The 15,440-nt window shown below is 41.5% G+C and overlaps 1 protein-coding gene across 2 annotated transcripts in view; it reads left to right on the top strand.

The window, feature by feature from the left end:
- The window catches only part of LOC136627925 (uncharacterized), a 50,023-nt gene that overhangs the window by 12,701 nt on the left and 21,882 nt on the right, over positions 1-15,440 (top strand). The window contains exons 1-2 of one of the 2 annotated variants that reach the window (XM_066603446.1): positions 1,952-2,000; positions 11,333-12,267. In XM_066603446.1, the coding sequence (XP_066459543.1) occupies positions 1,959-2,000; positions 11,333-12,267 (977 nt within the window). In that variant the 5' untranslated portion in view covers positions 1,952-1,958. Of the gene's footprint in view, positions 1-1,951; positions 2,001-11,332; positions 12,268-15,440 lie in introns of those variants that run through there. The other variant, XM_066603445.1, reaches the window with a different exon arrangement.

The following is a 15,440-nucleotide window of genomic DNA, read 5'->3' as shown; positions in this document are numbered from 1 at the left end:
CAAAAGCCATCTTTTGAGCGATCATCTTTGTGTGTAAATGCACCTGAAGGAAGGAAAGTAAAAAAAAGATGTGGGCAAAGGGGTATAACATGAGTAAAAGGAGGGAGGGTAAGACCCAAGAGGAGGCGGGGATGACGAGTAGAACCGCTCCATAATTGTTCCACCAAAAGTTTTAGATCTAGGCATAATGTCACCGCAAGATTCCCACTTTCAAGAAATCTGGATTTATGCAAACAGGGTCTCCAACTCCGTAGAGGACATAATTTCCACCCATGGCTGCCACAGTGCTATAAATGTACCCGATTCCCTATTGCATTCAGCACAAAGTTCCTCCATGCGGCACAGTTGCGCCATCTCCTGCTGCCATTCACTCATGAATGGCACATGGATGGCTATCGCAGCCAGACAGAATCCCTTTTTCTGAGACCCAATCGATCCCGGTAAAATAGAAAGTAGTATTATTTGCAGGGTATTTTTAATTGTCTTCCGACACATTGTTTTGTATATCAAGAACACTTTGTCCCAAAAGGGCTTTACCTGATCACAGCTCCACCATACATGCATCATAGTGTCTCTTTCAGTCCCACAGCGCCAACACCGGTTCGACATGGAGGGGAATATGTAGTGCAAGCAGCCTGGGCACCTGTTCAACAGCGTTTTTTAACACACCCATCATTACAATGAAAGCGCACCAAAATAGAGCAGACAGCGTTAGAAATGTTCTCGTGAAAGAAGCCCCAGTGAATTCAATGGAGGCGTTTACTTTTGAAATGCCGTGCTAAATGCTGTAAAAAACAGTGTGTTTTTGGCTGCTCTCACACCGGCCGCATTTTACTACGATTAGCGCAATGTCCTCAGTACCGCACTAATTGCAGTACTACACTCGTGTGGTGCAGTGTGTTAAGGCAACAGTATGCAATCCTAAGCTCTCGCTCACGACCTTAAGGTTGTGAGTTCAATCCCCGCCTGAATTCAAGACGTAGAATTCAAGGCTAACTCAGTGTTCCATCCTTCCGTGGTTGGTAAAATGAGTACCCAGCTTGGTGGGGGGTAATAAATAAATTACCTGAGAGCGCTGCCGAATAACTTGAATGATTTTACCAGTACTTTCCATCACAAATACAGTGCTTATTGTATATTGTACAGATGATGTGTATTGTGTATGGGTTTCCCATACTTAAATAAAAAACTCAGTCTGTTAGATTAAAAAATTGTAACTCCTTTATTTATCCATCGACAAAGCTGTATGAGGGCTTGTTTTTTGCGGGATGAGTACAATTTAATGTACCATATAATATACTGAAAATGTTTAAAAAAATCCTAAGTGGACTAAAATGAAAAAACCACATTTCGCCATCTTTCAGTGCGTCTTGTTTCTACGGCGCACAAGCTGCAACAAAAATGACATAATATCTTTATTCTATGGGTCAGTATGATTACTACGATACCAAACTTGTATAGATTTTTTTTTTTTTTTGCTGTACTACTTTTATTTTTTTTTCTCAAGACATTTTTATTTTTTTTAAATTATTTTCTTCCGCCATCCTCTGCATGCAATAACTTTTTTTATTTTTACGTCAACATCGTTGTGGGAGGGCTCATTTTTTTCCGAGACGTCCGGTAATTTACGTTGGTACCATACATATGACTTTTTGATCACTTTCTATTGCATTTTTTTTCTGGGAGACAGAGTGACCGAAAAAGTGCTTTTCTGGCTCTTCTTTTTTTTAAAATTTTTTTATTTATTTATTTATTTATTTATTTATTTTTGGACGATGTTCACCGTGCGGGGTAAATAATGCAGTACTTTGATAGATTAGACTTTTAAGGACACGCCGATACCAAATTTTTGTTTTATGATATAGATATGGCAAAAGGGGGGTGATTTAAACTTTTATTACTCTTAGTAAAACTTTATTGATCTTAATTTTACTTTTTTTTTTCCTTTTAGCCTTCCTATGGGACCACAAATAGCGATTAGAGATGAGCGAGCGTACTCGGTAAGGGGATGGCTTGATAGGCAGTCTGCTAAGACAGCCCTGGGGTCTTTTAGAAGGACATCAGCTGCCATGACACCTGCATGGCTCCCTGCAGTCTCATAGTGGGGGCCATACGGGACCCCCAAACATCGTTAGGGGGATTTAAATGCTGCTGTCAGAATTGACAGCGGCATTTAAAGGGTTACTAGTGCTGATCAGCCACGTGGCTGATTGCAGCTATTGCTCGTGGGTGTAAGCTGTAATAAACTGCTGACACCCGCGCTGTGTAAAGAGAGATTGTCCCATGATCTATCTTCATACATACCTCCGACGCAGCGGGATGTAAAAGTACGTCCTGGAGCGTTAAGGGGTTAATGCCTTGCATGTCTCTCGCATGCCGTGCAGTGTGCATGCAAGGATTCCCATTGAAATCAATGGGAAACCCTTCCGATTCTCTATTGTGTGGGAAACACGCGCAAGAGTATTGGAACTTCACCAATGAGAGGCGTGTTTGCCTGAAAAACGCCTCGTATCCGCTGGGAACATTGCACGTTCATGGCCCAATATAGTGCTCTCCCCTGTGTAGGAAGCCTCACTCATCACTTCTTGAACATTTCCTTTGATAAGTAGATAACAAGGCTGGAGCCTCAGAAGCATCCGCTCACTACATCAGAGATTTCTCTGCATACCTAGTAGAGCAGAGAGAAGCAAGACTGAGCATGTGTGTCCACCTAAGCATATTTGCAGACCCATATTATGACTATAGCCAGTTAGCTAATGAAATTTTTAAAGTTCCCTGGGGTAAATCCAGAATCTCTGGCCAAGAGGTTTTTAATTAGTGTGAAGAAAAGCCATTGTCTACTGCTGGCATGAGTAGAGAAGTAGTCATTGTGTTTAGCAAGGCAAACAACCACCCCTTCCCTCAAGTCCTTTGGTCTTTCAAAGGACTGAACAAATGTCATTTAAACCAAACAAAAAGTGAGCAAACTAAGGACTATATTTTATTTATTTATTTATTTTTTTAAATGCAGGCTGAAACTCAAAGTGAACGAATAAATGCGTGATGACTTTGCATTTATATGTAACTATTTTTGAACAAATTTGTTTGTTTAAACGAATTTGGAGCGATAATCTTTGTGTGAAAATAGACCTTTAGTTTATGGTGCTTATTGGCTGTGATAGGTTTCATTTAAAGTAATTGATCACTATAACACTGTACAAATGCAGAAATCTTCACTTTATGTTTTTTTTATCACACCATACTTAATTTTCTCTTACGCCCATGACGGCGCCAGTAAGAGACCACCAAAGAGTATTCCATAGTCTAATACAGTAGAGAAACCAGTACAATTGGGGCGAGTTACTATATAATCTGTCATTTGGAACATCTATTTGGTTGGCAGTTTTGGTTGGAGTTTCACTGGTACTTTATTAGTGGATTCTCCCATCCAATGAGTTATTAGCTATCGCTAGTATATTATTTCAGACTATTGGGCCTCCCTAGTTATTAATCTAGTTTAATCTCTCACTGGAGCTGTCATGGGCGTAATGGAAGCAACAAGATTACTTACCGGTAATCTGTTTTCTATGAGCCCATGATGGCTCCACTGATTCCCCACCCCCCTTCCCCATCTTACTGCAGTATGTGAGTTACAAATAAATACATTTTTATTAAATTTAAAGTATAAATGTAAGCAAAAAGGAATTAGTCCATGGATATTGCTACAGAGCTGAGGTGGTGAAGGGTGTGCCTGCCTTTAAAGAGATTTGGGAGGTTCCTGTTTCCTGTCATGATGAGAGGTTGTCTCTCACTGCTGCTGTCATGGGCTCATGGAAAACTGATTATTGGTAAGTAATCTTGTTGTGTCCACTGATGCTCTCATAGGTCTTGCTAGTGGATTTTCTGGCTGCTTACCTTGAGAAAAAAATTGGTTATTCTGTATTTTGGATTAGCAACCAATTGTCACAGAATTTTACATTTTTAAGGCCCAATGCACACAGGGGTGCGTATTTGCACTGCAGGATCCTCGGCGGGCGTTCGCCTCCGGATCCTGCAGCAAATACTGCCCATAGACCTGCAATGCAAAACGCTTTTCAATGCCCACGAGCGGAAATCAACTGCGATTTTTCGCTCTTTGGGGGGAAAATCGCAGCATGTCCTATTCTAGTGTGGGCCTCGCACGGACGGCTTCTATTGCAGTCAATGGAAGCCATCCGTCCCGCGGTGATTCCAAAATGTCAATTTTGAAATCGTTGCGAATCCGTATCATCGCCGGGTGCAACAGCTCATCATTCTCTGCACTGTGCATGTGCAGCGGGGCGCCCGCCAGCACATCTGCAGCACAGAGAAGAAGACATCACACCGGTATACGGGGGTCACCGCTGGAGCACAGGGTCTGTTTCCGTTGTGAGATCTCGCAGCCTGAATCAGACCCGGCCGTGTGCATTTCAGCCTAAGTCAAGTAGCATTTTAGGAATGTAATGTATTGCTGTGTTTATTAACATTTGCACATATGCATAAAAGGATGTTACAAATGATGAGAAAGTTGTGGTCTAATGTATTCGTCAAAAGGCCTGGCTTCTGAAAAATGAAAACAAAAGATGCTGAGTTCTAAATTCCACCTCTGAGGAATTGGGACAAGGAATTCCATAGTCCCTTTTTTTTTTCTTTTTTTTTTAAATGAAAATAATTTTTCGCCTAAAAAATGCGTACATTTAGTGCGCAATTAGTAAAGAATGTTGTCTAATTAGTAAACAATTGCTACTTGCAATTAGTGAAATATGCAATACAAACTGGTTCCAATAAATTGTGCCACTGGGAATCTACACATTAGGGTTAGCAGAGCAGAGTCAGGTAAATGTGGGTGGCAAGACAAAACTACCACAGAAAAAGTATGACTTTTCCTGAATTAAACAGAACTCTAAAAAAATTTTGTACATTTTTTTTTGACAAAAACATTCAGAGGGGTTGGTGATGCAATACACAGACATGGTTGGCAAAATAAGACCTTTGTTTAGTAAGAAGGGAAAGGACTGCACTCCTGACTTCACCCTCATTGCATCCTGCCTCTACTCCCAATATCTTTGCTGTACTAGTAGAACAGAACCGCCTTCTGTTTTAAAATGGCAGTGAAAATTAGCATGCACAGTTAATACTTTGTCCTGACCCGCACATCTGTGTTGCCTTTAGGTCAGTTATCTCACCATATCAATAGACTGTATTGAGATAAAAATACTAGGATGGATCATCGATAGTTTAAGCAAAGTTTCTATCAACAGTGCAGCACCAACCTGGATTGACAATGGAGTACAGTACCAGAAGGAGTCCCTTTTGGTGCACTGACTGATGCAAGTCTAGCGGCTCTAAATATCAACAAACAATCCAAGGAAACCATCTCAATCATTTAATCCGGGAGACTGGTGCAAAGCTCATAACTTTAAACCTGGCCACAGGCAGTGGCCGATTTGCATCATACAGGCACTGATAGCATGCGCTGGGCATTTGGGCCATGGCAGCAAGCCAAGCTGGTCCTAAGTCCTGTAAGACGGCAATGCTTGTGGGCAGGGAGCTGAGGAAACAATGTAGCGACGGTAGACAGCATCGCAATGTCTATGGGGAGTGTTGGAAGGCAGACACAGCTAATTAGGTGTTGGAGTAGCATCTGTTTATACTTCATGAGTCAGACTGGCGCATTTTGTTTTCTTTTCATATTTTCTTCCATTTTTAACATTTATTTCTCATATTTATTTATTTTTTTTAATTTGAAAAACCTTTTCCCATTTTTAAAATTAATTAAAAAAAGGAACCACACTTGGTATCACCACGTCTGTAAAAATAAAACCTATTAAAACACACATCATTTATCCTGCACAGTGTGTGCTGTCAGAAAAAAAAATACACAATGCTAGAATTGCAACATATGTACCCGAAAATAGTACCAATAAAAACTACAGGTCTTCTCACAAAAAACAAGCCTTCACCCAACCCCATTAACCCCTTGAGTGGCGGGTTTCCTACCACCCTGTCGTGCCCACCAGGGCAGGTTTTTTAAAATGGTCTAATCATTGAATTTCAACTAATTTTGCAGTTGCGTCTCAAGAGTCATAACTTTTTCATTTTTCCATTGACATGGCCATATAAGGGCTTGTTTTTTGCGGGACAAGTTGTGATTTTTTTTTAAACCGGGGGGGGGGGGGGGGGGAGGAAAAAAAGAAAATAAGGGGCCATGTCATTAAGGGGTTAAATAATGTATTAACTTCCTTCTCTGGGTCATTACGACGCATGGATACCACATGTGTGATTGTATTTTTGATTTTCTACAAAGTAAAGGGAGACAAGTGTTTTTATAATTTTTTTTATAAGTTGTTAACTTTTTTTTTTAAGTTCCGGGGGTCCGATGGTGACAGCCCTTTACATGCTACAGTGACAGCCCTTTACATGCTTCAGTCACATAGACTGCCGCATGTAAAGGGTTAACACAGCAGAGATCGGAGGTTTTCTCTGATCTCTGCTGTAAGAGCAGGTACCTAGCTGTCCTCACAGCCAAGCATCAGCTCTCCCTGCCACAGAGACCATCGGCTTGCTTCTGACAGGCCGATGGTCTCTGTGGCAACCTGTAAACAAAGCAGGAGATTGCCGGCATATCGGCAATATCTTCTTCTGTTGTTCAAAGCTTTTGCTTTGTTCTCTGTGGGACTGTGCAGGCAGAGCACAATGTCACAGCTTGTAGCATTGTGCTCTGCAGCTCTCATAGTGATACATAGTCCGGAAATCTTCTGGGCTATGTCACTATGAGCAGTGGAGCTCGTCCCTGAAAATTTCCAGGCGTGCCACTCAAGGGGTTAATGGTAAAAGAAAAGTGATGGTGACAGAAAGTAATATATTTTTTATAAAAATAATTAAATTCTCTTTTTAAAGTAGTTCATCCAAAAAAAAAGTATAAATTTGAAATCGCCAGATTAGTACTAAATCACAGAATAAAATTACATTTTGTGTTGCTGCAGTTTCGTTAGGATGCATCCTAGTGTGATATGATAGTTCAGTTTTCCACGATTAATGTATACTTTTGTTCTGATAGTGTAATCACTTACTTATGTCAACGTTACAATTACACAGTTACATTCTATCCTGACATCTTTTTCTTGGTGCTTGTTTTTTTCCCCCAACCATAAGTGTATATAATACACTATACTTCACCTTGGTGGATAAGCCAGGCAGCGGAGTTGTGGATGGATTGGAAGCAGGAGTCTAACTATAGAGGATGCGGTTGCATCTGGGCCCAGGAGCCTTAGGGGGGACCCCTAAGGCTTCTCTTTTCCATATAGGAAGCCCTATGTGCCATATAGGAGTCCTAAGTACTATGAATAAAGTATTATAGGTGGGGGCCCATTACAGATTTTGCATTGGGGCCCAGCAGCTTCAAGTTTCACCTCTGATTGAAAGGGTACAGGGGTAATGGAAGAGAGAGGCTACAAAGGAAAATATTACTGTAGTCTAGACAGGAGATCATGAGGGTGTGCACTAGCATTTTTTTTGACTTGTGGATGAGGAAAGATTGTATCCGAGAATTTTTTTTTTGAGCTGGAGGCAGCAAGGGTTGAAAGGGCTTGTATGTGCCATTTGAAAGCGAGGGCAGAGTGTAAAGGCCCATTTAGACGGGACAAATGTCAGGCAAACTATGCCCGACACTTGTACCTGCATACACTCTCTCCCATGCTATTGCATGGGAGATAGTATCACTGGCTTGCTCATAGAGTGGCCAGCAGGGAGGCAGGGAGGCTGCAGAAGATTCACTCCTCGCTGTCCCCCACCGCTCTCCATTGACTTAACATAGCGGCTGCTCAATACTGAACGGCTGATATGTACACTGAACGATGATTGTTCAGCTCATCGTCCATAGTTTATGCAACTGGAACTGGTTAGCGTATTGAGTCCTCAATGATGATTGATAGGTCTGCTGGGAGTGCAGTGGGAGGGGCGGATGATGAGTCCAGTTTTTTCCATGTTAAGTTTTAGGAAGTGGTAAGAGAAGGAAGGTGTAGATGATAGACATTCTGCATAGGACAGCAGTAACATCTGGCCCAGAGAGGTAGATTTGCCTGTTGTCAGTGTAAAGGTTTGGAGCCTTAGGGGAAGCCAAAACAGAGGCCGAGGCAAGGATGTGGTGTGCAAGACACATAAAATTTTGGACAGTCAAGTACGAGCAGATCCAGGGGCCAATTTATAATGCTAAGGGACAAGAGAGCTTGTAGCAGGAGGGACTGGTTGATTGTGTTGAAGGTAGAGGACAAGTTTAAGAGTGAGGTCTAAGAAAATGGGGAAGAGTCAAAAAATCTGCTATGTAACAATGATAATCAAATTGCCAAAATAAATCCTATACTCAAAGGACTCTGCTCAATCTCTCAAGTGAATTGATTATATTGTTACAAATCTTCAAAATCCATTACTTAACAAGAACTCCACATGCTCTTAAGCTCCTCTCTTCTATCCAGCCTAATGGACTCTGTTTTCTTTTCACCACATGGAATGCTGTCCATATGAATCAACTGGGGTTGTGTTGATAAGTTACTATTTTTCCAATTTTTAGCTAAGTATACCTTTAGTATTAGAGATGAGCGAACGTACTCGTTTTGGGTGTTTTTGTACTCGAGCACCGCTTTTTCCGAGTAACTGACTACTTGGACGAAAAGATTCGGGGGGCGGCATGGTGGAGCGGGGGTAGCAGGGGGGAGCTCTCCCCCCCCCCCCCCCCCCGCTCACCCCCGGCGCCCCCCGAATCTTGTCGTTCGAGTAGTCAGTTACTCGGAAAAAGCGATGCTCGAGTGCAAAAACGCCCCAAAAGAGTACGTTCGCTCATCTTTACTTAGCATCCATGAACACATGCTGCTAACATATCATCTCTTTTTACTGACCAAACTGATCAGTGAATTATTATTCTCTTAAAATTACTCAGTACCATATCGCATCAGAAAAATTATAATTTATGGGCAGATAATGTGCTAGTTATACCACAGAAAGGAATCAGCCTTCATATTTCATTAAGTCTATTTACTGTTAAAGAGTGCTGTTTGCCATTACTTACATATTAGATAAACAGGCTATTGCTGGCTTGTGCTTTATACATTTCATATGTGAGGTTGTTACAAATCAGTGTAACATATTTTCTAGGGTAATATGTTAAATCTTTCAGAATTGCAAATGACCGCTAGTATATCTTTTTATTATTACATGCATACAGACGTGGTATCCATCTCTGATTTTTGGAGTGAAAATCAGACGGCAATGGTATCCATTCACTTGAATAGGTGTATGCACACAGGTTTGTTCTTGTACTCGACTGATAGTCTGAGTACAAAACATTGCAGCAAGTCCTATTCTTGTCTGATTTTCGTACAAAATAGATCATGTCAATGTGTAGTGTTCAGCACATCGGACAGCACGTGGGCGGGATGTCAGAAAATGCTGTCTGATGCGATTTGCGTCCGAGAATCTTGAGCGCAACTTTTAAAACTATCCATACTAATATATTATAAATGTGAAAGTAACAAATAACAACCAATCACAGCACTGCTTTTATTTTACCTCAGCTGTGTAAGAAATGGTTTCCTTTTCATAATCTTATTTCCTATCCAGCAGCTGAAAGACAGGGTGTTCTTAGAGCAGTAGGGACCCTGAAGCAGTGTCCTAGCAAAAGACCAAAAACGTAGTGTACAGAACTGTGCTGACGACAGATCGCAGTTACATTCCTTTCACCATTTCAACTTTTTACGTTTCAATATACAGCAAAACACAGATTAGATTTAAAAAAAATACAAATTCCAGGCAGACAACATTGCAGGTAACAATCTAGTATTCTATAGATGCTCTCCATATTGTACATATTAAACATGTCTTTGAAACCAGCTGGCCTTTTTTTCAGTTTTGCCAAGCAAAGCTGATTTTATTAGGTAAAAGAAAAATTTTCTTCAATGAAATAGCCACATCCGACCCTCTCTGTTAATGCTTTGCTGCTAACCCACTAACAAGTTTGTATTGCATACTATGTGTTGCATGTGCAAGGAAAGAAAATTATTTCCTGTATTGTGTTGTGTTTTGTCCACACTTGAACTCAGAGCCTCCATCGTGTCTTCCATCTGCTTTTCTGATAGATTTGACTAAAACAGTAGCTGCAGCACTTTTGCTTTCGGAAAATCAAGAACTTTGACGTACCCCAGTACAGTCAATGGGGTTCATCAGTGTCAATTTGGATCCATGGGAAAAACTGTCACAGCACAATGGCTTCTGTTATAAGCAGAAGATCTAACACTACTGTACAGAGCCTGAGATAGAAAATCAGAGGATTGGAAATCCAAATTTATGTGATTTAGCTATTGACATCAATATAAACTCACATTAAAGGAGCTTTTTTGTCTATTGATGTCCTCAGGGGAGGTCATCAGTAGATAAATCAAAGGGGTCAGTTGCTTGGGATCCCTGCTGATTGGCTCATTTCCAGTGCTGCTGTCAGTATAGACAGTAAAGGAAGCATACTGCTCTTTCTGTAGTGCAGCTAACTGGGTTAGTATTAAATTCAATGGGAGCTGCTGCTGCAATACCAAACCATGCCGTTATGGTGTTGTCAGCGCTATCTGCTTCTAGCGCTGACCACATTGACAGCAGCACCAAGCACCAGCTGATTGGCAGGTATCCTGAAAGGCACACCCCTGCTAGTCATCTCTTGATGACTTATCCTGAGGACAGGTCATCAATAGTAAAAATACCCGAAGACCCTGACAGCCCCTTTTAAAATGGGTGATATTAGATTGTTTGATAGGTTATTCCAGGCTGCAGACTGAACAGAAAAAAGTTAAATAGTTGTGTAAGGCCTCATGTCTACGAGTTGTTCAGATTCTGTACTGCAGGCGGTCTGCACGGCACGCCGTCGGATATACGCGATACAGATTTTTACTTATTTTTTTAATCTCCTGCTTTTTCGCGGGATCCGTGGCCGGTCTGCGGGCTGCTGATCAGACGGCTTCTATTGACTTCAGTGGAAGCCGTCCATGTGGGAACTGCACTGAAATGGAGCATGCTGCGATTTGTTTTCCGGACCAAAAGATCTGGAAAACAAATCTGCATGCTTTAATTCTTTTGCGGATGCCCATGCTTCCCAATGGGCTGCTTGAGTTGAGGATCTGATCTCCCGCATGGATTCCGCAAATCAAATCTGCGGTGGACATTGGGTCTTATTCACAGCCCATCTCTTGATGATTTTGCACCATGGGTAGACTGCAACATTGTGTCTCGTTGGTATGAGTCTACTATGTGACCGCTGAAGATTTTAATTTGTGTTTTTACACTGTTTTTCTTCTAGGTGTATTCTGATTGTGGAGCTGTACTGAATCCCTCAGGCAGAGACCTTATTTTATCTCCAGGATTTCCTAACAAGTACCTCCCTGGCTCTCACTGTCTGTGGCAGATTTTAATTCCTGCAGGTTCCACCATTGTGCTGGAAACTCTGGATTTTGATGTTTTTGATAGTTCTAATAATGATGAATCTACAACCACCTATTCCTTTTCTGAATTCAGCTCTCACTCTGAGTACAAGAATGATAGAAAGGACACTTATACAGCAGGTGATTTGTCAAATGATCTAGAAATAGGGCTGACTGCAGAAAAGGTGAGTTATCAAAATGAAACCAGCAACCAGGTGTCCACAGAAACCTGGTCAAGGAGTGATAGAGGAAATAAACTAATGACAGAAGTACAAGATTTGGCAATGGATCAAAACCTTATCAGTGAAATGTCAAGTACACTTTCTGCTACCACAGGGAAATATGAAATCCCGAGTGAAGAATTCAACAGACCAATGCGTCTTCTAGCAGCAGTCACAAATGGAATGGCAACAGTTCCTTCTGAACAGGTGAGTGAAGGTGCACCATCAGTAAGCATTGGAACGGATCCCTTCACTACACCACCTGCAGTGCTGGAAATGTGCCCGCTTGATGTCCTCTATATCACTGATCTGGTCACTTACTCTGCTCGGTTTTGTGGATCCATTTCTCCCATAAATAAAAGTCTGACCTTTGGGTCTCCTGTTGAGATGATCGAGGTGATTTTGGAGCTAATTACAACCACTAACCGTGGCCGTGGCTTTGCAATCCTCTTCTCTTACCATAACCAATCTTTGGTTACCACTATGGGTGTTCAGGAAAGACGGGGCAGGGAAGGTGTAGTGCTGTTGGCTGTGATTGCTGCTACCATCACATTTGCTTTGGTACTTCTGCTGGTACTTTGCTTGACTTGTAGGTAAGAATCTTTCAATACTGTTTGTAAAACTTTAAAATTGTGTATCCTTTTGATATGAAATGCCATGAATGGATGTTGATATCAGTAAAATCATGTATAATCTTTAAGCTAACTTTTAATAACAAGTGCCTGTTGCATAACGCCTACTTTTCATGGTTTGACATGAACAAAAGCACAAATGCTGGTTTGTTATAATGAATTCCTCATGCACATGGTTATATTACGGCTCTGTGTAACTTTTAATTTGTACAGAAGCCCTACATATACCTCAGATTTCATTCAAAGGTTTTTGTCAGATACTGTACTATAAACTTAAGGGTGAGACAATTAAGCATGACCTGTTTGATTTCTTAATTAAATAGTTGCATGCCACAGGATCCAAACTAGAAACCACAAAGTAAAAAAAAAAGTCTGATGTTCTACTACGCTGCTCATATGACCAGTGTCCCTTATATGAATACAACAAAACAAATATTGTACCCAACTGCCAATTAGTAAATCTCATCTGAGCACATTTGCATCAACGGGGCACGTCGGCTTCATCCGAGGAAAAAAAAAAGGCCTACAAACAACTGAAACTATCTGTACATTTTGGGTCATTTTTGTGTGCTCTGCCCACAAGTGATGTGTGCAGCTGCTAATTCCAGTCCATTTATGGTATATTTTAGTCTGGAAATCCACTAGAGTCTATACAGACGTTGGATGGGTATTACCCAAATGCCGCTCCAAGAAGATGGTCGTGGGAAAATATAAAAGCTTCCCACCAGGTGTGTGGTACCCGATTGATACCACACTGAAATCCTCTAAAGCCTTGAAATGCCTGCCACAGAATAGTCACAGGTCTATTATTCCAATGCCAATGTACAGCCACCTCCAACACAGGTCCAAAGAAACTTACCAATGGAAGAAACAGACAGGGCGTTCAATCAGCCAAGGTATAAATAAGTAAATAATATGAGAGAGGTTCAGAGAATCAATGCCAACTCGCAAGTGGGAATAGAAGAAAAAAAAACCCAACCCCCTTAAGAAAACTGGCATATATCCTTGAAAAAGGGTGTTGTCTGGCTGTACCGCCGAAACACGATGGAATAAAATACCCTGTTCATACTTCTGAAGGCAATTATTTCTATGTGTGTATATATACTAAGAAATCTGTTACATGGACAAAAGCATGTCATGTCAGTGATGTAAATGGGGACATTCTAGCTCTGTCACTGTAGGGTTCGAGAAAAAACTAAAATATAACTTTTATTAGATATTGCATTAAAAAGAAACTTGGAATACAAGTTTCCTAGGGACACACAAAGAACATAAAAGAATTGCTCCCCAGTGGGTGATCCCAACAGTACTATTTGGTGAGGGATACCGTATTTCACGAAGAGCAATTCGCTCCAATTTAATAAGAGTATGTACTACGGCTTTGGCAATGGATAGAGGCTACCCTATAATGCATATAGTGTAGCTAAAGCCGTTTGATTGAAGGGTCAACCAGACTAGTACATTCAAAGTTACCCAGAAATTTCCTTGGTCTACTGATAGAAAATTCCTTGGTCTGGTTTGTGCCTGGGATATGTATAGTTTCCCTTTTCTAGCACACTTTCTTGTTAAAACCAAACGGAAATTTCTACTGGAAGGAATCTTACCCTGTCAGGAGAAAGTGCACGGGATATAGATAAATCCCCGTATTGTGCACAATCTGACCGGAATTATAAAGGACTTTGGGTAGATTCCTTTCAAGAAGGAGGACGATATCAATGGTCCATTACTAACAAAAAACAGCCATAGGCTGCATGTAGAGGATTAAAGACGTCTCTTTCCAATAAATTACGCGGTTCAACGCGTTTCTGCTGCAATCATCGCAGCGTCATCAGGAACCTATTTCCTAGCAATATGTCAGACAGAATGATAGAGATATCCTCAACTGCTAAACAGTAGCGCAAGCTAAACTGTAGCTAGAGATCAAAGAGGAGAGATAGATGATGCTATCACTAAGAAGGATTAGATATTCCCCAAAGATTCCCCCTTAAAATAATAAAGACCAGAGTGGTAGCAGCACCAGCCCTTGTGGTAGGCTGGCGGCTAATGACCCATTGTGTGTCTCAGAGGGGTTTAAATAGTGGAGTGGTTCCTCCCCTAACTAGGTTGTATGATGTCTTTAGCCACTAGGGTTTCAACATAGTGTAGCTCCGCCCAACTGGGCGTTCTGTATCCTGGAAAACTTTACATGCATGTGTGACAAAGATAGTAAAGAGCCTACAGATAGGAGTGTATTATGCATCCACTCAAGGTCTCATATGCTCCTTAAAGACAGTAGCGATTTTGGTGCCGATCTTTCTTTTATCTGCAAACGGCTGCACTATAAACAGGCCGTTGCTAGGGGGCTTGGTCTAGCATCCCTCGTCACAGCGTGATCACGTGTTCATAGTTGGTCACGTGATCCGACGCGTGACGTCAGCGTGCTGTATGGAAGGAATGGCAGGGTTTGTTTACACCCCGCGCGGTCACGTGCGCGCTATAGCGATCCCGTGACCGGGTGCATCACGCGGTCACGTGCACACATCAGAGCATAGCATCGGACCTGCTCCGGGGGCGTGGAGTGGGCGGATTAGCTTCACTCCCCATATTGTTATGTAAGTGACACCTGCAGTGTAGCCCAGTGCTATGACAGAGTTATTGAACGGCAATTTAAAGGATGATACTAGAGTAGATCATACAGTTTTGATTCCATAAAGGGCCTGAAGTGGTTCTATGCAATTAAAGCAGAACCTAACCGGCCGGATCTTGTTTACTACAAAATTCTAGAGTGTCAGAATATGCACTGTCAATGATGTCAAAATGCACAGATAAAATGCCTGAATACATTTTAACACTACGAGTGCCAGACACTGGGTGAATGCTGACTTAATAAATGGAGTGAAAGAGACCCATTACAGCCCATGATGTATATCATACATACGACAGGATTGCAATCTAAATAATGCATGCATATTTTCTTTCCCCTATGAAAGTGGAGTTATCTGTAATCTGTTGGTACCTGTGCCCATCAGATTTTTACTCAAGTATGGCTCTGTAAACAAAAATTAGGGGAGGTGGTCACACTATTGGCGCCTAGAAACCACCTTTTTAAGTATCCGCAAAGGGATTCTCCATGTTCATAAAGGCTAGTAGTGTAA

This window comes from Eleutherodactylus coqui, chromosome 5, assembly GCF_035609145.1.
Source record: "Eleutherodactylus coqui strain aEleCoq1 chromosome 5, aEleCoq1.hap1, whole genome shotgun sequence".
Lineage (NCBI taxonomy): Eukaryota > Metazoa > Chordata > Amphibia > Anura > Eleutherodactylidae > Eleutherodactylus > Eleutherodactylus coqui.
The sequence above is the reverse complement of the archived record's forward strand: the minus strand, read 5'-3'. Positions and strand labels throughout refer to the sequence as shown.